At 38.5% G+C, this 23,556-nt stretch overlaps 1 protein-coding gene across 1 annotated transcript in view; it reads right to left on the reverse strand.

Annotated features, from left to right (window-relative positions):
• The window catches only part of CDH6 (cadherin 6), a 112,991-nt gene that overhangs the window by 46,355 nt on the left and 43,080 nt on the right, over window positions 1-23,556 (reverse strand). The window contains exon 3 of the mRNA XM_031552694.1: window positions 6,331-6,686. Within this exon, the coding sequence (XP_031408554.1) occupies window positions 6,331-6,558 (228 nt within the window). The 5' untranslated portion in view covers window positions 6,559-6,686. The remainder of the gene's footprint in view (window positions 1-6,330; window positions 6,687-23,556) is intronic.

The raw sequence follows: 23,556 nt of genomic DNA on the forward strand, positions 1-23,556 counted from the left end.
AAAAGCAAGAATTTTTCACTTCATTTCTCAAGCCAGAGAGAAATACTGTCTTGGGAGTTTTTTGCTTGCCTTGACTTCTCTAGGTAGAATGAGAAGAAGAGGAGGAGGTTATGTTCCATTGCATTTTAAGTACTATCATGTACCATAAAGGAGGAGATGTGGAATGTTAGAGACAGATGGTTGTAAGGTTCTATTATTGTGTAATATATTTGGGTGTAAGAATGATGCCAAGTAGATTCACAATTATGAGAATCGTAAATGTTAAACATGCTTTGTTTCCAGCCTTTCATTTTCTGAATGTCATTCTTGCCCATCCCACCCATTTCTCATTATCTCCTTTCTTAGCCCCCATATGATAATTTAAAATCTGCAGCCTGTTTTTGGATTCGTGTCCTGGGCCTTTAACCTCTCAGCGGTCCCTTGTTTCAGTTATCTCTATTCTGCAGAGACTAACAGTATAGAGGGTTTCTATCAGTGTCAGTAAATCTTTCAAAGAGGAATATAAGACAAGTGTGTGTATGTGTGTGCAATTCAGTATAAGAATGAAGGGCAGTTGGGAAAGTCAAGTGGTAGAACATAAAATATGAATGATGGATGAGGAATAAAGGCAGTGCACACATGCCATGGCATTTGCTCTACTATTTACAAGAATGACATATATTCAGCCTGTTGAAGCAATAGGCAGGTGGAAGCTAAGAACTCTGATTTTTTTTCAGTATTATTTTATTCATTTGTGGTTTAGAAATTTCTGATTTTTAGCTCTGATTATGTCATTTAACCTGCCTGTACATCAGATTTCTCTTCTATAATAGGCTTTTGCTAATGCTTCTTTCACCGCAGTGTTAAACATATCACTGCAATTAACTAATATTGGTACTCATAAAGGACCCTGTGACTTTCTTGTCAATAGCAAGGGCAGGAGTGTCACAAACACAAAAGCTCTATGCTCCTCTAAGAGAAAAGAGGCACTATAGCATATTGCTGATAGCTTCCTAAGGACTCTGGCACCCTCACACAGGTGGAGGGAGAAGGCATCTGGAAAGATACAAGGCTTTACTTCTCCTCCATCTGTGTGGTGATGGGTGTGGTATCATCTGAGAGGTACATCACGGAGTCACGTTTTCTGTGCACATTTGGCTGTGAAAGAAGAATGCTAAAGAATTGCCAGGGATGGAGGGTCCAGCCCTGAGGCCTGTGTACACTGTGGGTGGTGCTACAGTTAGCTTGACTGAAGCAACCGAGAAATGACTGATGGCTCTCTTCAGTTTTGCTGCGAGCCACTCCAGGACAAGAAATTGCTCAGAACAAAGTCATTGCAAGACATAAGGTCTGAGTCTTGGGTTGCATTTCTCTTGGAAAATCAGAAAGTAGAATCTATTCCTAAATAAATGATATTCTGAATGTCAAAAGAAATTGAAAGCTGTTTTGAATAGACTCACTGAAGAAGTCACAAATGTAACTTTTAATTTTAGGCTTCATGAAGAAATTAAATGGTCACTTTGTTTGGAATAGGAAACTGAAGGCATCATGAGGCTATCAGAGCATTAGTTACAAGGTAAAGAAAACCAATATTTGCCAGTAGAATTGTATAAGGAATGCTAAAAGCTCAGATGCTAACAGTCATTTTAGTTTGATTTTACACATCTTGACTTTTTTGGAAAACAAAGGTTTTGGTGATAAGTACAGAATACTAGCATATTAAAGATCTGAGAGAAAGGGGAAGTTTTTCTTGCTAAATGTACTGTTGTCCAATTAAGATGTCATAAATTTTTTGCATTGGAATATGTGAACCATTGCTGATCAAAATATTGAAACTGCATGGACAGTAATTTTCATTCTTTAAATAGCTCCTCATGTCACAGCTGTACATTTATCTCTCACAATGTAACTTAGTCCTACTTGCAATGGTTTGGAGATGTTCTCTTTTTGATTTGGTGATGCTTGCCATCAAAACAGTTGTAGCTGTAAGTAAAGTCAGGGAAAAGGAAGCAAAATATTACTGGAAACACACTGAGTACCACTCAGTTTATCACGTCCTCCCTAAAAGCAGGATTGATGGTACCTGAACCATTCCTTACAGAGGATAAGGAATCTTTCACTGTGTGGGTTTTTTTTTGTTTGTTTGTTTGTTTTTTTTGTTTTTTGTTTTTTTTTTAAATACCAAGCAGAAGGATTCTACTTTTGCCTAGGTGCAGTATTCTTTCTCCTTTGCCAAGACACATAGCAGCAGTACTTTGACTTTTATCTTCCTTGAAAAATTGAGTTGTCAGCAGAGGATGATTGTTTATGATGGGTGGTACAGGTAGAAACATCAGATAGCTTCCAGGCAAGCATAAAGCTTGAATTATTTGAGCATCAATAAGACACAGAAAAAATGAAAAGTATGTCTGGAAGTTTCCTTTCACTATCAGACAGACAGTGAGACAACCATTCTGCCTGTTGTTATCAGGAAAGCAAGTTGCTCCTTTCTACTGCAGGCTGCCAGAAGCTATTTCCAGGTTAATGAGTAAGATTTAAGCCTTGTTCAGAACTTTCTTTAGTCTAAATGAAAGAGGCATACTATCCCTTTATATAACAATGAGTTGTAGGTTTGTGCTCTGACAAGACCACTCAGTGATGGATGCTAGTACATGGATTTCATGCAGCCAATGGGATAGCTGTGTAAAGACATCAGATGCATACAAATGATTACTGTACCTTTGAGTCTACTATTGTAACGACAGCTTTTTTTCATTCTGTTGCTCAGAAATATGTGAAGACCTCTGAGGAATACAGCATATATTTCTATATACAGCCACAGTACCACTTTATCTTTTACCTGTGACTTAGGGCTGAGGTGAACGCCTCTCCTTAAAACTTTACTAAACAGCTATTGGTACAAGTAGATAATTTTTAAAAACCTAATTCAGGTGTTGCAGATTTTTCTGGATTGTAGTGTTGGGAACCTCTCCACTTCGATATTCATGTAATCCTTTTATTTTATTTTTGGATTGAGTCTCTGGCAAGTGTTGTAATTTCTGAACCAGAAGAAAAGATGTGTTCAGGTTAAAATGTCACTGTACCCATCAATCACATTTCAATGAATAGCTGTAGCTCACAAGTTATTCAGTAGTGCAATGAATAATTCCAGTCTAGAACTTTTATACCAGTTCCTTATATTACTGAGCCTAACCAAGACTAGAGGGCATCTATTTCTATTCTTTTTCAAAGGATTTATTTTGTGAATACATAGGAATGAAAATTAGGAATAGAACTGGATGATAAAATGGTGGATCTGATGTCAGTGCCACAGCATACAATCAACTTCTGTTGTTAATGCTGAGAGATTCATGGCAGATGCATATTCTTGTCTAAGATACAGCAGCATATTTGACTTGATAGTAAAATCTGTAGTAAACAAAACTGGAGGACATGTTTCTAATAGTTCATGGTACCTATGGCCACCAGAAAAGGACTACTTTGTTTTATGTGTGCTTAGATGTGCTCAGACAATTATCTCCTAAAGGATGGAAGCATTTGGGTTTGCTGGAGATAAAGTACACAGAGCATATAGCATTGTAGTGCTCTGGCCTATGACTCATGATGCTTCAGTGTTGCCTTCAGTACCGCCCTGAGCTCTACTGCTGTTTGATATCTTCAGAGAGATTACCTTTTTTATTATCTCAAACCTGAATATGTTCCTCTTCACTTTTCCTCCTCTTCTCTCCAAAACTATTATGATATAAATGTGGTTTCTGTAGCACAAACAGTTACAGGTTTTTATGACTGCAATATGGGCAGTTATAAAAACAATGCTGTTAGAATATTTTACAGCCAACTTGTGATGTCTAATCTTTTCATACAGGTGTTTGAATTAAACATGTTAACAATGAACAGAAAAGACATCAGCAAAAGCAGACTAAAAGATTTTATCTTTTTTAGAAGATTTTTTAAATGATTCTGATGTTAATGCTCACCAGCTTCAACTATTGAACACAAAAAGCAAAAAAGCTAGATACGACTGCCTATGCAGTAAAAAGAAAGCACAATTCCCCTTTACATGCATATATCGCTATTGTTTTCGAAGAATTTCCTATGCATGTTTCCTTATGATATAAGGAAATAAAAATATGATAACCAAAAACTCTTATCACTTTAAGTTCATATTTAAGGTTAACATTCTGTCCTCTGAGACAAAATATGCTTCATAAACATGTTCATTATCCTCATTTGCCCACTCCAATCAAGTTTAATTGCTCAGCTAAATTGCCTGGTTACCTCAATTTGGAGACATTCAACTGTTTCTATCACTTATCCTCACACCAATATTCAACTTTCTATAATAATAAATGGCTGCTGTTCCATGCCTTTTGGCTAATTGTTAAATTACAAGGGTGTGAGCAGTTCTGGCATTTGAAAGATGTGTGAAAGGCCACTTGTGAACAGCCCAGGGACACAGAATCAATGACATTTATACATTATGTGTCACTGCTATGCTTTGTAATAGTAAACGTATTAAAGTACAAATAAACAGAAGAATAACTTAAAAATAACAACCACAGTTTTTTTTTCTTTCTGTGATTCCACTCACTTCAAACTTTCTTGGTTTTTTTGGTCCAACTATATCATTTTTAGCTGTCTCACTGCAAAATCATCCTGAAGGAATATTTGCTCCCCTAACAATCCCTCTATAGTCAATAACTTCTACTTGAATTCTGCAGTGTGGAAAATGGGAGACTTGGGACTGAGAAGGTTTAATGTCAGAATTTGCTGTGAAAATGACAGGCTGCTGAAAGAGCTCCCTACCTCAACCCCCACAAGTATTCTGTAAAACAAGAGTGTGTGTGGAGAACTGCTGTCTTCCAATTCATGTTCTTTCTTTTTCCTTGGCTCCATACTTCTTGTCTGTTTGATTTGTTTGGATTTTTTTTATTTGGTTTTCCTTTACTCTCTCATCTTCTGTTTTTATTGTGTTCTCTTTAGGTAACCTTATTTTCCTGAATTCTATTCTCTCCCCATATTTGATTTGTTTCCCTCCCTCGATCTTGATTCCTCTTTGTAAACTTTCCTCTCCACCCACCTCTGTCTTTCTAGTTCTCCCCTCTTACTCTTCTCTGGCTTTTTTTCTTACCCTCTTATCTTTCCTTCTGCTTCTCTCTGAGGACTCTCTGCCTTTGGCATTTTCCTGTAGATTGGGTTCAGTGATACTCTTCATGAATGCTGATTATCTTGGTTGGAGCTCTATGAGTATTACACCAGCTGAGTAGCTCTTCATTTGAATCATGCCTTGCAGCCATTTAGTAGGAAAGGAGTGTCACATCCAACTTTGAGTGACAGCTGATTGGCAGGCAAGAAAAGCAGCCACCATCTCTCATGGGAATGCTCAGAAACTTGTAGAGGGAGATAAAATGTCAAACCACTGTGATCTGCAGCCTCTGCTGTGAGGCCTGAAAGATCAAGCTAGATCAGACACAATCCTATTTGAGTTTAGAAAACTAAGCTATATTGTTTTTACTTTGAATGTCATCATCACTAGCATAATTTCTGCATTCTGCAAGAGAGACTCCTATAGATTATGACACCTTGGGCAGTGTAGGCTCCCTCTAAATAAACCACAAATGCATAGTTTATCTGAGGAATTATTATCTACATAGGGGCCTGCCACTCAGGGAGGTGGATATTTTCAGAATTCAGATGTAATCTTTATTTTCTAAAGACCCTTTTCTAACTGTTGGCATGCTTTGAGCTTAGTGCTTTTTACCTGATTATTACTTATCACATAAGCACAGTGTTCTTCAACTCTTTGTAATAGCATGGCTTGTGTATCATGGTCATGTCACAAAGTCTTCCATGGTGCCACAAAACCTCAAGTTATGTGCAGTGGAGAATAAGCAATGAAATGGTTGCCTTCTATGGGATAGGGAGAATCCTCACAGAAGTATAGGCACTATGAATCCTAGGTACCTTGGAATAACCCTCTTCAAGTATATATAGTTTGACTCTATATAGTTAAAGAATGTAAAGGACAACACATTTTAAAGATAAAAAGTGGGCTAGACTATCCTATAATTGAGCTGCATCACATCCATTAAATAATTTTAAAAACCAGAAGCTTTTAAAGCTTCTTTGAAGCATGATTGACCATGCGACTTGCAAGTTAAACTAGGAACTCCTCATAGTTGATTACAATTTGAAGCTTAAGTATACTAATCTTTTACTGAATTACTCGTCAGCTGAAGCAGGGCAGCTAGCAGTGAGAACTGAGAACTGTAGCAGGCATCATTCTTACCTATTTGCTTTTGCTGGCTATCTAACTCTTCTAAAATCAAAATATATCTAAAAGAATCTTACCTTGCCAACATATTGATAGTCAGTTCCTGTATATTCCTCCAATAAAAAGAACTGATTCCACATCCAACTCCTTTTGGAACGACTGTGGTCTCTCCTGCTGTTTCCAGACAGTACCAAAACCTTTTCCTTTTCTGGAAAGCCACTAGTCCTTTTGGACAGCAAAGTTAAGAAACTTTGGTGGGGCTGGCCAGCCCAAAACAGCAACCAGAAGCAATGGTAAGTTCTCATCACGGCAACAAGAGAAGATCTAAACAGCAACTGTTTTTCTTGTCCTCAAGCTAACCTATTTTAATGCATCAAATCCAATCTCATGCCGTCTTCGTTCTTTAAGTAGTCTTTGCAGTCTCAGAGAATCTCTGAAAAGAGAAGTAATAATGTTATAAGTATTTTCAAAAGTATTAACAATCATCATTACAGTAAGTAAATCCAAAAATTAAGAGCAATCAAAAATTAGAAGAGGGTTTGTTGAAAAGTAATTCCTGGTTCAAAACATTGCAAGCAGGCCTTTAAATAATTGGAGTGAATGTATATTGAGTAGAAGGAGGTAGTCCTGATGTATTTTGATGTTGGTGGTGTCTTTTTTCCTTCACCTCCATTTACTTTCATTCATGAATTAAAGAAAAAAAAAAATTACATTTGTACAGCCTGGCCTTTGCTATATAGCTGATTAATTTCTGACTGGGGATCTTGATGTGGTTACTTTATTACGCTCAAGAAGGAATAGCAAGAGTGCATACTGTCACCTCGAGGACATTCAATTGCTATAATTATGGGCTGAAGAGCCTGAAATTTCCAGGATTTTACCTTCAAATTTTAGGAATTTGTATTTAACTTCATTTAGGAAGGGTCAAGTAAACAGGTTAGTGAAGTAGATGTATGTATTTGCCAATATCTCCCACACTCTGGACCTCTTTGAAGTTAAGTGGAAGTCCTTGTTTTCTTTGTTACCTGTTGCTTGAGTTATGTGCTGAGTTTTGAAACTTTAAATGAATAGTTATATATGTAAATATTTTTATTATTAATTAAAAAGTTTAGCACTCATCTAGTTAGTCTCTGCCTCTAGGCTCCTACTAACTACCGCTTCCTATTTTAAATATTAAATATCTGTACACCTTCAAAATAATTATGAAAATGATCCCTATATCGCTGAAGATGGCATGACTTTCATCGTGGAGAATATCATACATTCAGTACTACAGTACTATAGCTTGGTGCTGACAGTTCATCTGTTTTAAAGAAGTTGAAAGCTTTTATTAAGTAAGAAGAAATGATATGAGGAGCCAAATGCCCAATTAACAGCTTTGGAACAATTTATTATCTGAAGAAATTAGAATTAGTTGACAGAAAAAATTCCACATATATATTCCTATATATAGGAATATTTTCCATAAACTTTTTTCTTTTTTTTTTTTTTTAGTTTCAAACAGATCCACTCTTAAAGTTTATTTGCTTGATTTTCATTTTGTTTTGCACAGATGCTCCTTGGAGAAGTTATTTTTTTCAATATTCTTATCAGAAGCTATAAATCATTCTGAACCAGCTCAAAATTCAACAAGGCAGCTCTCAGTGTTTGTAAATAAAATTGTTGAATTGTAATCTGACTTTATACTAAATCCAAAACAGATATTATTTTATTTTCTAGACATTTCATGCATCACTATTTGGATCATATTGTACATCAAAAATCATTTTTTGTATGTAATTTATGTTGGGTTTGTCAAGGTGTAAATCAGGCAGAATTTAACCTTTGGGGTACGTCCATGCAGTTAGAACACTTCCAATGCCTCTTTTTAGCAGCTCTGCTGGTTGTCACTGTTCTTAGTAATACATTGTATAAAATAACCTCGAGTCTCTTGTAGTTCCTCTTAGTAAATCATTTTCCATTAAAAAAAAATACCACTTAGCTTTTATATGAGTGGTAGGTAATGAAAAAGAGCTGTTCAAACTATATCATTTTACAGCTTCACTTGGTAAAATACCATAAGAAGGTAGCTTCTGGGTGAGGAGAAGTCAGTTTTTTAACATTAAGAGGAGGGGTGGAAAAGATACAATTAATTCTGAAATGATGATGTTTCCTCTGGAGAAAAAGGAAGGTTCCCAGTTAGATCTCCTTAAGACCAGTAAGCCTTCTGTAGGCAAAAAACACCTCCATCCTGCAGGGCTTGGGAGATGTGCCTACGTAAACATTTGAGCATTGTGAGGCAGGCTCAGACCCATGGGTTTACACCCATCTGAACATGCACACATTCAGGAGTCACAGTAAGAACAGACTCACTGCCCACAGCAAGGTGGCATTCACAGGAAAGGGGAAAAGTGTGAGGAACAGAAAAGGCTAAATGTGAGTAGACTTGAAGTGTTTGGCTGATTCAGGCACCAGGCAAGAGAGAGCTGAGGTGGCTTCAGCTTTCTTCCTGTTTTTATGGCATCTGTTATCTTTCTATACCCTTCTGACTTGCTCAGGCTCTCGTTTAAGGCTCTGCCAACATCCCTCCTTCTTACCCCTCAGCTCCGAGTCTCTGCACTCTGATAAGACACAAAAGGAGAAATGATGTTGCACACGGTGCTTCTGACTCCCACACTATTGCCCATCTGCTCTGCAGGGAGGCTGCTGGCTGCCTGGGTGAGTTAATGAGTGCCGTGGGCAGCTGCAGCCCTGGCAAGCTGCCCTTTAACTGCATACCTGTCGTGAAGCTAGCTTGGAGTGAAGATGGGAAAAGACAGGAGAATTAATTTCTAGCTGTGTGCATATGGCTCACCTTGCTGGGGAGGAAGGCTCTGAGATAGGGAGTACAGTGTGTAAGCAAACGTATTATTTTGCTATTAGTGAAGTCTGCATGGCATGAGGGAGTGAAAATCATCACTCCACAGGCTCCACCAGCGCTCATCTCATTGCCCCCACAGCCAAATCCCACAGTGAGCTTGTGTACCTCTGCTCCTATATTTAATGTTTCCTGAGCAGTGCTGCCTGGAGCGGAATTGCCTGACAGGATTTGTGCCAGCCTCTTAAAGGATCAGTCCTTCAAATGCCAATTGCCAGGAAACAATTATTCCTACAGGGGAATTTTCTGCACTTGAAGTCAGCTATATTTCACAGCTCTGATGTCATGGGAAAGGTTTTATAGTGGCTCATGCTGAAATATAGCTCATGAGAATGATATCATAGCTGTGAAATATAGCCTTTTATTCTTCTTTGCAGAGATGTGTCCAAAAAGCTGAAATAGGGGCATGATCCCATAATGTCCCTCTTGACTAGGTGGTCTCCATGCAGAAGCCGAGCAGCTAAGCCCCAGCAAATTCTGTGTGTACAGCAAGAGAGCAGACATGTTTTTACAGACCTTGACTTGAGTGTGCAAGTGAGATGAGTATCAACCGAAGCCCAGGGTGTTTTTACAGTTACCTTTGCTGGTAACTATATTATGGGTCATAATGATAAATTTAGTGACATGAATAAAAAGAATGGGAGCAATATACCCTGAGCTGAGTCTTTAGTAAAGAGTTAGCTCCTTGTCTCTTAAATGGCTTTTGTGCTTTTGTTTCAACGTCTCATGCTGCAGAGAGGTCTCTGCAATGTAGTAGCTCTTCTCTTGCAATTTTGTGCTTACTCCTTTTTTTAATTTGAAAACAAGTCATTCACCAGGGATGCTTTTTTCTGTAATTGGAAGAGTGCAAATATAATTGACAGGATGTTTTCCTTGGTCTCCACCAAGGGATGGGGGCTAAAATTTGTGTTTTCTTCACATCATACGAAGACAGGCAGTAAGACAGAAAGAGTACTTTAAACATTTCACTTTTCTCAACCCTCAGCTGGTCAGCTGGTTGGGGAACGCACTGTGTTAATCAACTGAAATGTCAAGAGTGAAAAACGATTTCACTGTACAACATTCTCAGACAACTGACTTAGCTCTGTCAGCTCAAATACTTATCAAATCTGGGATTTTTATGGGAGAAGGAGGAATCTGCACACCCAAGCTTAAAAAAAAATCCCAGTCTAACTTTAGGTATGATGACTGTTAACATAAAAGCAGTGTCACTTACAGTGAAATAAGCGTCTTCGGTATGACAAGCTGCAGATATGAAGTTTATGTTCACGCCTCTTTGAAAGATCAAAACCTTAGACAATTGCTTAATCACTATAAATATCAACTTACTTGAAAATTATTTCCCCTAGGTGATGATGTTCATAGTCAACCTTTCTGTTCACCCTTCCCCACAGTATCTCATTAATGTAGATGTCTTCATGTCACTGATGTGAGAATTCAATGCAATTTTATAATTTTCCTGAGAAATACTTCATTACTTCAACTAGAAATCAATGAGAGAATGTATCTGTTGGGGTTTATCTGATGCATCAGGGAGCACTGTCCTGGAGATGGCTTTCCAGCACAGTGACAACCACCAGGTGCAGGTTCTTGACATGAAGAATACCAGAGGTCTGCACCTCCACTCCCACTCAGTGTAGTAGGTTGTACTGCACTTTGTAGGTGGTGGTTCAATAAACCAGACCACAAAAGAGCCTTCCTCTCAGAGGCATCAGTAAGGAGAGAGAAAAGGAGAGGTTTTCATTCTTTTCCGTTCATTCCCATAGTATCTCCCCCTCAGTAAACTCTCAAGGAAATATGATTTGTAAATTGTTATTGAACCAGGACTTGAAAATTACTTCTTTACAGATTCCATGCATTCAGTGATGTTTCTGTATATATATATATTTAATGTATGTATGTCAGGCACTGTGGGCTGCAGCTGATTAGATGTTAAGTATCCTTTTAATATGTCAATAATCATGAGTCTCTAAAATTTCTGACATAACCGTTACTCAAACAAGTGCTAGTGCAATAGATCTTTTATTTCTTATTCACCTAAGTATAGTTTCATTCTTTGAGGGCTAGGTGCAAAGCTTCAGACATTAGGAATAAGGTCCATTAGTCCATATGATTTAACATTGATTGTATTCAAGAACTGATAATTTACTGCTGTCCTCACATGAAGAGTGAGTGAGGAGTTGTAAGTTAATAGATGATGTGACATAGTAACAGAGGGAACTGAGTATGGAGAATGATACAGATATGCCCTGCAAGATTTAATTGCAGATGTGAATATTCAGACAAGATTTATTTATTTATTCAGTTCTTTATGGCGCATGGTTGGGGATGGGGGGGGGAGAAGCTGTATCTGTCCTCATTGATATTCAATTACTTGGGGGAAAATAAACACAAAGGCAGAAAATAGACCTGCTGTTTAATTCAAGTAGTATTACACAATGAACACTCTGGCATATGTGCCTCTACTGGCACAAAATCAAACTTGTTTTATGGTTGGGGTGAAAAAGTATAGACTAGTTCATCAACACCTGTGTCGTGTCTACCAGTACTCTGATGCTGACATCAGGTACAAGTGTTTAATTTGTCAAACTTTTCAGAGAGAGAGGAAAGAATCAACACTTCATTGTCAAAGCCTGAGGAATGAACGGTGGGGAAAGCATTAATGGGGGGAAGAAGAATGGACAGATATTGATTCCTAGTTTTGCTGTGTAAGCTGCTCTTTGGAAGGAGGCATGCTAGGTGAGGATCTGGTGATTATTTATTTAGATTTTACCTTGCTGCAAAGCCATGTCAAAGAAGCAATATCCCAGTCCATAAAATAATGTGAACAACTCAGAAGAGCCAGGACCTCAAGCTGTCCTTGGAGCTGTCCTCACAATGACAAAGTGTACAGTTCTGCTACCCCGCAGGAAAGATTGCAAGAAGAGGATTAAGGCTGTAAGGAATATCTGCAAAAAATTACTTTCTCATCATGGAGGGGGGGGGGAGGAAGGTTAAAGTAGCAATCACTACACAAAGAAAAGACAGTATTCCATCTAACCTAAGAAAATAGAGGCTTCCAAATTTATCATATTCATTTATTTTCAATGTCATATTCATATATTCAAATATATCATATTGATACATTTTCATATATAGTAAAGAATTCCTTGCTGCATATTTTCAGTAATAGCTAAATTTCGTGTACTCAAAAGCTGTAATGCTGCAGACTTGTCCATAATTGACTTGGACTTAAAAAGAAGTTGAGTTTGAGCTTACTTTACAATTATGTTTCTCTTATGACCAGTAAGATCTGAAAGTCTCAAGTGTAAATTAGCTTTTACTGCTCCGAAATCCAAATGCTCTTTTCCCTTCATTCTCCATGAGGCACTCCTTTGCAAATATCACTCATAAACAGAAAAAAAGACTTTTTATTTTTTTTTGCAGACTAAAGATAGCTGATGAAATTTTAGTCTGATGTTCACTTTTTCTTTTTAATATCTTTGTTATATAAACATATGCCCTAGTGATCATTTCTGAAAACACCTCTGAAATTCCAAACAGAACAGAGCCAAGAGGGAATTCAAACTGAAAGATATGTGGTTTTAAACCGTAGGTTCTTTCTGAAGACATGGAGTACATAATGTAATTGCAGCCAGCAGTGGTTGATTATAGTGTCTTTGAAAGCCATTTTTTATTCAGTTCTCTCAGCAGGAAAAAAGGTCCAGAACTATAAAAATAACTGAAAGCAGCAGAAATGTTAAGATAACTACTACCTGAATCCTGCATTGGGATCTATTAACATGGCACTTTGGCATAATGTGATTGCTTTAATCCCAGTGAACCAGAATGCACGCAAACATCAGCCTTCACAAGAGCACAAGCCTACAAAACAGAAGAAGTGAGAGGTAAATCTCTCTTGTTAGTGCCTCAGTGGTGGTGGCTACAGGTGACTGTATGACTCTAAGATTATTCAGTAGCTGGTGAGTGGACTGATGATGTGGTTTGTTCTCTTTCAGATAGTCTGATTTTTTTTACCTGCCATTTTAAAAGAGCCTCAGTTCCATCTTGTTTCAGAAATGCCATATCTAAGTCTCTGTATTTAGAAATACTGGAAGCATACCTTTCATCCACTGTGCATAAACTGTCTTGAAAAACAAGACAAGAATGTTAAAGGAAAGGAAATCTTATTTTTTCCATTGCATGGATGCAGTAAGCGACTAATCTGTGATCACTCAAGAATATAAAAGTCCTGCAGCTGGGTCGAGGTAATTACCAATATTAGTACAGACTAGAGATCAATTCACTGAGAAGCCCTGCAGAGATAGACCAAGGGGTTACTGGTGGATGAAAAATCAGACTTGAGCTGGCAATGTGCGCTTTCAGCTCAGAAAGTCAATTGTACCATGGGTCAAATAAAAAGGAACTTTCCCATCAAGATGAGGGAGGTGATTGTCTCCCTCTCTCTGCTCTACCCTTGTGAAGCACCACCTGGAGTACTGTGTCCAGGCTGTTGGGGTGGGTCCAGACAAGAACATAAAAATGATCAGAGGGTTGGAGCATATCTCCTGTGAAGAGAGTGAGGGAGCTGGGATCGTTCAGCATAGAGAAGAGAAAGCTCTGGGGTCACCTCACTGGGGCCTTTCATTATTTAATTGTATGTATTACAAGGGAGATGGAGAACATTTTTTTCCAGGGTATGTAGCACTTAGTGGCAGTTTTACCACTATGGAAACCATATTGCAGTACTTGCTGGAAGTCTGCAGTTTTGCTACCATCTTGTGAAATTTGCTATGGTTTTCAGAGGTGCAATAAAGTATTATCAAACATAATGTTTTTAATGTCTGATTTTCCCTAACCTTTTTTTTTTGTTGTTGTTTTTAGATGAGATGCCCTGTTTTTATTTTTCCATCCCTACTCAAACTACCATTCAGCACCTACCCCCACGCTATCAGGGGCATCTGATGTCACGTATATGCATAAACGATGCAGAACCAGAGAAGAACAGATTCTTTCTGTGCTGACCAGCAATTATTCAAAGCAGCACGTCTGAGGTACTCTCCAAACACAAGAAAAAAGCCTGGGCTTGCAGCTCCTTTCGTAGCATTGCAGTTCTCCCTGAAATATTGCAGTGTGATGATGAAGGCAGAGGCTGTACTGCCACATGCGTAGCCAGGAGTAGAGGAAAGCAGGAGATAGCACGTTTTCAGCAAGCACCAGCATATCGTTCTATCAAAGACTCACTGTTTTGGCAGTAATAATTAGACAGTTCAAAGACAAACATAAATGGAAGAAAATTCATTGAAAGGAATATTTTGGTTGTACTTTGGGCAGAGTAAATGATTGTAAAATGCAATCTTAATCCCTAAAGTCTTATTTGTTTCCTACAGAGGAGGATGATAGACATATCAAAATTATTATAGTAAATAATATAATTAAGGGCAAACAGGTAAACAGAGTTCGCCTGATTCTAATATAGGCATATTAGAGTTTGCATATGTGAAAAAGGATTATTATTCTCTGTTTTAAACTTGCAGCCATCTGTAAATTTCTAGGAAAGCCGCAATCCCACATTTTACTGCTGCTGTGTTTTATTATTATTTTTTTTTCAGTGACCCTAATCTCTTCTGCTTGCCTTTTGCAGTTCTCCCTTACAAGGACTTTTCTCACCACCCCCACTGCCAGCATGCCCCATTATATCTGTGGTAGAACAAAGCACTTGTCTTTTCTTAGGAGTTTTCCATTCACCAGATGCTATTTGCTTCTTTCTCTCTGCTAGAAGCTTTATGTTCTCTATGTTTTTCTGTGCATTTTGTAAGTAACATATGGTAACTTACCACTCTGAACTAAGGTGAAAACAATTAGTAGATGGAGCATAATGTACTAGACCTGGGAAGGATAGAAGTAGCTAAACTTTACTTTAGCATTTGATAATCTAGGGCTTTCTTATTTCTCATGGAGTTTCATGGCTATTTACCACTAAGAAATGGATGCAGACTACTACCAATCAGAAATGTCTGTAATGCTCAGCATGTTGTGGGCAAGTGAACTCCATTTATGCAAATATACTCCAACGGGAGCAATTAAGAGGGAAATAGAGGAATGCCCATTAAGACTCATTTCATTACAAATGTGCTATTAAAAGAACTGTAGATTAGTAGGTCATGTCTCTTTTTTGATGAAAGAGTCTTTTATTTCTTTGATCATGATAGTAACAGGCTGCACTAAAAGGCAATGCTTCTTTAAAAGCCTCTTAATGTTGCCCCTATTAACTGCACAGCTTAAAAAGCTATAGCAAAAGGCGAGAGAACTAATGCAGGTTTGCAGGCTTTCCTTCTCTCAGATCTCTTGATCCTACTTGGGATCTTAAAGGAGCCAGGAGATCTTCTCAAGCAAAGCTAGATGAGATGGCAGAAAGTAGAAATACTCATCGTAAGTCCTCTTGAGCTCTTCTCACAGTCAACAAAAAGAAGCTGCGGCACTTAGGAACACTAAGCTATTTCTGAGTGACTTTGGAGATATTAGGACTGGGTAATCGCTGTTAAATGGGAATGAGGCACACCTGCTTTTCATACGGGGTTGCCACTAGGACTCAGTTATCCAAACATGCTGATCTTTACTTCTAGTATAGCTTCAAACCAGAACCATCTACTCTCTACAGCTACCCTGTATGGAAAGCTGCTTGTGACTTCAGGTGAGGCAAACTTCCCAGCATCAATATGTAGTTACTCATTAAATAACTGAGGTTTTGTGAATACTGAGTGATGTTTCTAAAACTCTTGAAGTTTCTTGAATAGGAAACATGTATACTTGCTTTTCAAATCACTAATCTGGCTTTCTTCTCTGAAAGGAGCCTTTTAATAAGTTTTTGCTAGTAGTGTTATGTTTCTTAGAATATGATGATGTATGAAAGAATAGCATTACTTGTGACTGAATAGCTTCTGAAGTATTTAATAATGCCACCTATGTCACTAGTTCTTTGAAAATCTTAATGAGTTGTTTAATTGGGAATATGCAAGAAATTTGAATTGTTTATATATTTTTTTTCCTCTTGGTGTATACAGCTGTGTATACGTACACCGTTAACAAATACTATGCAAGTGATGACCTACTCTGCTTGTTTTACTGAGATATTCTCTGTGCATAGAACCCAATGAAAATATTCCTTTCAGTGATATGATAAGATCCCTGTAACACCTTGCTTCTTAAAAGGGGAGAAATCTAGGAAATGTTCTGGTCTGCTTTGAAACAATCAGTGTTTGTAGTGTTGTTGAATTCCTTCCAGTAATATGTGGAATCTCTTTGGAGAAAAGCAGAGTATATATTTTTGGAAGCAAGGTTTCTAATGCAATTACTGAAGACATCCCCTTGTGTAATGGAGGCTTCAATATGGTGCTTTATTTCTAATTCCGTTCCAGCCAGACTCCTTGTTGCTGTTTTCTAGAGAAGGGAGTTGGGAGTCATGCTGCAGCTCTTAAGTACGTTGTTAATACTGAACAACTGTGTGATCACATATGCAGTGAACTGTGGATTAGAAACTTCTAGAACAGCTCTGCTCTTATATGTTAAACAACTGAAGGAGCTAATTCCAAATATACAGAATGAGTGATATAAGTGTTGTTTTTGTTTTTGGTCTGAGATTTGGAGGAATATTACTCTGTGTAAGCTACTAAAGAGTTTGAATTTGGCTACTGTTGTGAGGTAAAGCTTTGGTTCAGATTCCGAAGTAATCCCATGGAGTAGCCAAGATAAAAAATAAAAATAAGCAAGCAGTTTGGGAGGAGCAGAATTAAATGAATCACTTTCTGCGTAACTTATATTTTCATGTTTGTAAATATGTGTCTCTGCTTAAAAAACAACGAGATACTTACCTGGACAAGAGAGACTACCTTCTTACTCTGGCATTTCTTTTTATCTAAAAGGTATTCCCCCTGGGCAGAGAGTGCTGAGGATAAGCAGTTCTAGTAAGAAATGAAAGCTGACCAACTGAGGTGTCAGTACAGCCTCTCTGCCACTGTTCTTTTTTATCAGAGAGGGGCAAGTCTGCTGTTTATCCATTAATGGAAAGATTACTCTTATATGTTTTAAATATTTTCTTGAACCAAAACTAAACTTCTCTGAAACTCTTAAAGAAAGTAGCATACAGAAACAACCAGCTTTAGTCTCGTTGAAACAGATGAGAAGCTTGTGTCATTGGAGCTAGCGTGTTCTTTTTTTTTTTTTCTTTTCCTTAAATGTTTCTTAGTTCTACAATTACTCCTTTCAGCAGCTTTTATTCTCATTTTTATTAGAATTAAATAATATCCTACCCCAAAATCTTAAATACTGCATGTACTTCTAGAGCAACATGACTGTTGTGAACTGTGACTGCTTCCTTCTGGAGAGATGAAAGCCTCCTTCCTGTCAAGGTCACTTAGCTTTGATCCTAAAGTCCTCCCACTTTCTGCTTTCCTGTTTCCTTCTTACCTTTAATTATGGGCAAACTGATGTAAGCTGAAAATTGTCAAACTGCCCTGGAGGCTAACATGAATGTTTATTCACCTCTTTGAGATACTCACATAGTCACAATTACCAAGGAGTTCGATCACTTAGGAATCTTTACTGTGTTTATCCTCAGAGTCATTTTGTGAGAACTGCAAAGCTATCATTTCTGAATATGGAAACAGAATAAATGTAAAGACCAGACCTTCAAAAGCATTTAGAAGCCTAACTCTTACTGCAACCAGGTCAATGGAACGTAAGCCTCTTATCGTACGATACTTTAGCACTTCTTCAAAAGCAGAAGACATTATGGCCACCATAAAATCTGGGCAATCATCGACCACTGAACATGAATAAACTCAAGTATGTACACATTATCTTTCTCATTTCTCTGTAAGATTTCACATATTTCTGCTCAAGTCTCGGCAAAGTAGTTTTTAGTATTTTTTTCACATATATAAGCCACAAGACATTTACTCCTTATTATATTTCTTATTTGCTAGATGAATATAGTTTAAAAACAAAATCAAAATTACACCAGCAGTTTATTACCTCTATCTACATATTATCTGTTGAATTGATTGTCTTGTGATGAAATGATGTCTCTTCAGTTACATAAGCAATCCACAGAGTATCAGTTTTAAAGCAGAAATTAGATTCTCTCTCCCACTTCAAGCCCTTGCAACTTAGCAACAATGCAGGTGTGAGGCACACGCAGGTAATATAGGGGAAGATTACCCTGGAGTTATCTGCCTCTGCTCCCTCTCCATAATCAGTACCCCTTTCTTTTGATTTACTGCAGGTTATTTTGCACTGCAGGTTCTAAGGGGACTTATTTTGAGCGTGGGTACTTACAAAGCAGTGGGGATTATCCAAGCTTCAATCCTATGAAAAAATATGGTATTTCATTAAGTGGGCAATCTGAGATTTATGATTTTAGATTTCCATTCCTTTCTGTTTATAAGTGCCCAAAGTTTGTTGAAAGTGTGATATATTGCATTCAGTACCGTCTTCCAAGTGTTGAACTTGTGTGTATATATACACATATATATCTGCATCTGTGTGCTGTATACTATCTAAACTGGTAAGGGTTTTAGTAACACTTTAGTTACCTGTGGGAATTAACTTGGATTTCAGTGCTGAATGGCTAAAGCATTTCTGTGGTGTTAGGATCCAGAATAGGATTGAGCCTTAAAACCATAAGCTTCTGTTCCTTAAAATCAAGTATGGCTCTGTCAAATGTGAATGGAGCTGAGCAATGTCAGCTTGAAGGAAAAGCTCTGGTGCTTTGAGAAATAAAATCCAACACTTTGATGGCATTTAATTTGACTTAACTGGGGGAAAGATCAGCTAAATAGAGTTTTACTGACAAAAGCATTTACAGAACAGGTAATTGCTATGTATGCCTGTTTAGAGGAGAGTACATATGCACTAGCACTGCCAGTGTGAACACGGCCTCTGCAGCCCTATGTCTCAGGAAACACAATCCTGCCATTGCTACCCACAAAGTGCAGATTTTAGTTTAACTTAACAGAGGCAGCTTCAGGTCTGAAGCATATTACAGCTTGTTTTAACTGAACCTGCAGTAAACCAACAGGTAAGTAATGTCACTTTCCTGCATTAGCTTAACCCTGTGAAACTGTATGGTTTTACCTTAAAGAAATTACTGTAACTGAGCTTGCAGACCAATTAAAAATTGGTCAGACTGTCTGAAAACCTCAAGCAGACCTAAGAAATTCTCACTGCCAACAGTATGCTCCTCAAGAAGTAGAATGTAGGACTTGCTGGTACTACTTAGAAGAAATGTGAGGATAACAAGAAAGAAAGGCATAGGTAGCAAGAAGTTGGTGATGAACCAACTTCTATTATTAATGATAATTAGTAATTAAGTAATACGAACAAAAAATGTCTGTATTAATGTAACAGGACTATGAATAGGTGTTTGTTTCATTTTGATTTTGCTGTTGAAACATTAATCAGGCTAACAATGATTTCTAATTGTTGGCTCTGCAGATAAGGTGTGTTCCCTTGTGCCCATAATGAGACTTTGAATACAATACTGTTTGTCAAATGGGCAATTTTTGTGCAGCAGAAGTGTGGAGAAAGGGAAAATAATGAGAAGTAACAGCAAGAAGAAAGAAAAAGAGCAGCAGCAGAGAGGTTCCTTGTTTGGCAGTGCTTCAGAGCTGGGATACAGCTGCTTATCCATCTGTGAGCCTGGGCTACAGCCAGGCAAAGGGGGCTTGGGACCCTCTCATGTGCTCATTTTCTCCCCATTTGTATTGAGTCCATGCTGGTGGCACTTGAACATACTGACCAGCATGTTCAGAGGTCAGGTATTATCTTAGACTCCAGGCCACCAAGGGATTTGAATGGGTGTCCTTCTCCCTGCTGTCCCTGGGGACACTGCTATAATGGCCTTGTTCATAGCATTGATTTTTTTTTCTTGAAGCAGCCCCCTGTTCCAAGCAGTTTCACCCCATCAGAATGATCTCCATGCCAGAACTGACAGCATCAATTCATTAGTCAAGGCTGACCGAAGTTTGGTGTCACATCTCTAAGATGCAACCTATCGTTTAAAGGCCTGAGGGAAATGTAGATGAGGGTGACTTCAAGCAGCCTTCGTTTCTGATGTTCTGCAGGCCTGAAGTGGCTCCTCATGTAGCTTAGGCAGTCCTGAGGATCTCTAAGACCCTACATTGTCTGCTGCTTAGCCTCCACCTCCCAAAATGTCTGCAGAATTGCACTCCCTGTGCTCATAGATACATAAGCAGTTGCTGGGGCTCTCTTTCTGTGCCAGTGGTGAAGTCTGGGGGGAGAACATCTTTCCTGTCTGTGCCTGGAGCTTTTAAGGCTCCTTTAATGACTCCTTAAACAGATGATTTAGTAAACATAGGGGGTCTGGAAGATGATGGATGACTCCCTTTTTGTGTCCAATTTCAACATACAACGTGACACACAAGTTGGTTTTCTCAGTTGTGGAGGGGGTGGGAAGAAAAAAACAGCAACAACAACAACAAAAAAAACCAACAACAAGAAAGCCCTCCAGACCTCATGTATCTGTCTGCTGCTTAAAACTTAAGAGGGGCAGAGAGTCTTGAGCTCTTTACTGCAGTGGTATTGTGCACCTGTTCAACTGGGGCCACGATGTGGTTCCCATTAAAGTTCCCAATAGAAAGCACCTGGGCCACGCATCCTGAATCAGCACATAAGGAAAACAAGTTGTCTCTAAGAAAAAATGGTCATATCTGGCCTGCCTTGCCTTTTCTTCCCACCCCTTCTTTAATGGAGGAGTGAGATATATCACCCTGCCTCAACTCTGCATATTGAGTTAAACCTAACATTTGGATTTATTAATAGAACACCTTTCCTCCTTCATTCCCCCAGGATAAGAATTCTATCTTTTTCCCAGGAGCTGTGCTTTTATGCATACGTTATGGGCAGGCAAGGTTCACAGAAGGTGACTCCCTACAAAAAGTGTGTGTCTCTTCAGAGCCAATTTGTTTCTCCTGGAAGGACCTGTAGTAATCTGCACGAGTACCTGCAGGAAACTGAGAACAAGATATGATGTCCTAGAAGGAACAGACTAGCACAAAACACGGGGGGAAAAGAATCCCCATTCCAGTTAAAATTAGCAAAGCCACTATGAAATTCAGAGATTTCTCCCCTACATGCAAGCCATGTAGGGGAGAAAGAAGAAAATCAGAAGTGGAATGGGTTGCTGTGTTATTACTTAGCATTCCACAGCCTGGGAGTGGCAAAAAACTCAGGGTTGGTCAAATACAATCTCCTTTGGGGCTTAAAAGGGAGCTTACACTTCCACTTTATCTCTTTCAGCCACCGTAGAGGGACACTACCCTGAGCGCCCTTTGAGTATATAACCCTATTTCTCATACTTTTGTCTGGGTAACATCAACCTTGTGGCCGTGGGTCCTCTTCTACCTTTTGCCTACAGTTGTACTTGTTTTAGTCATTATTAGTTTGTTGGTTTTTTTTTCCCCTAAATTGCTTTTAATTGCACTTCAGAACTTTTGTATCTTACTTTCTTTTCACTCTCATATTGAAGAATATTATGAGGTGGCAGCAGGGCAAAATCCATAAATTCTAGTATAGACAAGGAAAAAAGCTCTGAACAATTTTTTAAGCCATTTTTTTTCTTTCTTGCTGTTATTTACAGACTTGATCTCCAACCTACACCCCAGCTCACCTCTGTACCAAACCACATTAAGTCTTAATGAGAAAATTTTTAGGGTGAGATAATAACAAATAAATAGTTGTTTACTCATGAGTCCTTTCTATTGTTTCTCTTTTCTGTGTGTGCACTGTAGCATTCCTGGGGCTGATAGGATCAAACTAGTCTGGCTTTTGTATTCCCATAGCTGGTTGGAAACTATATGAACATTTTTCAAATTCACCCTTCCACCCAGGACATGTACTAGCTCTCAAGGAGGCATAAAGGAAACATCCCAATCCAATGACTGCTGCAGATGTGTTCAATAAAAGAGGAGCTGTAACTACACAAATTACTTTTGCTAAGCTGCAGGGTGCTGCAGAACTCCTGGAATGAGTTTCTCCCTGCCACACTTTTCATTCTCTCTGCTGGTTGTGAATGAATACAAATTAAGAAGAAATCGCTGAAAGAGGTTATAGGCCTATACAAATATCTTACAAGAGAATTGGACTGCTCATACAGCTTATTTCTTTACATTGCTGATAGTTTTAGGAAGAAAGGGATGTTACCTCTTTTAGAAACCTGTATCTGTAGAGGAGGAAACAGAGACATTTAGCACAGCTTACTGGCAATTTCATTACAAGTCTTGCAATAATTGATATTTTAATTAAAGCCCCAGCTCCTGGAGACAGGTAATTGTGTGCAGATCTCTATTTTCATTTAGGAAAACATGTTTCTATTCAGATGTTTGCCAAATATCACTGGAAAATATAACCTGTGTCCCAGCTACCTCAAAGCTATAATGCAATGAAAGCCAATCTGCACTTAGGATGTTTTTTCATTGTTTGAGATGCAATGCCTCCTGAGCTGAAAGCCTGACTTATTCATGTTGGGGCCAGACCCCACGCTTTCAAGTTTGGAGTGGTTAATTCTGGGCATTTAAATTGAAGATCTAAATGTACTGGGAGCAGTGGTAGGAAGAGGCTGTGGGAGGATAGTGGACGGAACAGGCTTGTAGCATGCTGCATCTGCAGGGGGAGCAAAGGGATGCCCTCTCTCAGAGAATGAAAAACTAGCTGAGAAAAATTGCAGCATTACCTTCTATTGAAGAGAACAGTTTCTTAGAGATTGGTTTTACTTCATTTTTTGGTTGAAAACCCCATTTAGCACTGTATGCAAAACTGCTGGCAAAAAATGAGTCCTCGTTTCTGCCTGTACACAACCAGACTCTTTGCCATGGCTCAGTCCTGTTCTTTCACGAGCAGCACCCTCAGCTCTGTATTGTTTTAAGGAACCTGCCTGCTTCTCCTTCCCTGGAGGAGGTACAAAGGAGCTGGTTGTAGTTTGGCTTTGTAGGTGTGGAGGCAGGATTTTAACTGGCCTTCTACATGTACTCTACTTCTAGCAACTACTTTGTTGGGTCTCATTAGCAGCTGCAGAACCCTGGGACGTGAGGCCAGGAGTTTTCCCACACCACAGCTTCTTGCTGTTTGTGAATTTGCTATGCACAGCTAATTTTAGATTTCTATAAAAAGAGCCAACATGAAAGAAATCCAAAACCTGTACCAGAGTGTTGCCTTTTAAAATAACAGATTTTTGGCTCCAGGCCAACCAAGCTGAGAACAAATGGAAGAAAAATTCTCTTAAATATTTAACATTACACACGGGATTATACTGGATTACAAATAATCAAATATGTCTGTTTATTTTTTTTAAAGACTCATTCCAAGTGCATTGTTAGCTTTCATGTTTATTTGTTGCTACCCAATGATGGTA

Source organism: Meleagris gallopavo, chromosome 3 (assembly GCF_000146605.3).
Source record: "Meleagris gallopavo isolate NT-WF06-2002-E0010 breed Aviagen turkey brand Nicholas breeding stock chromosome 3, Turkey_5.1, whole genome shotgun sequence".
NCBI lineage: Eukaryota > Metazoa > Chordata > Aves > Galliformes > Phasianidae > Meleagris > Meleagris gallopavo.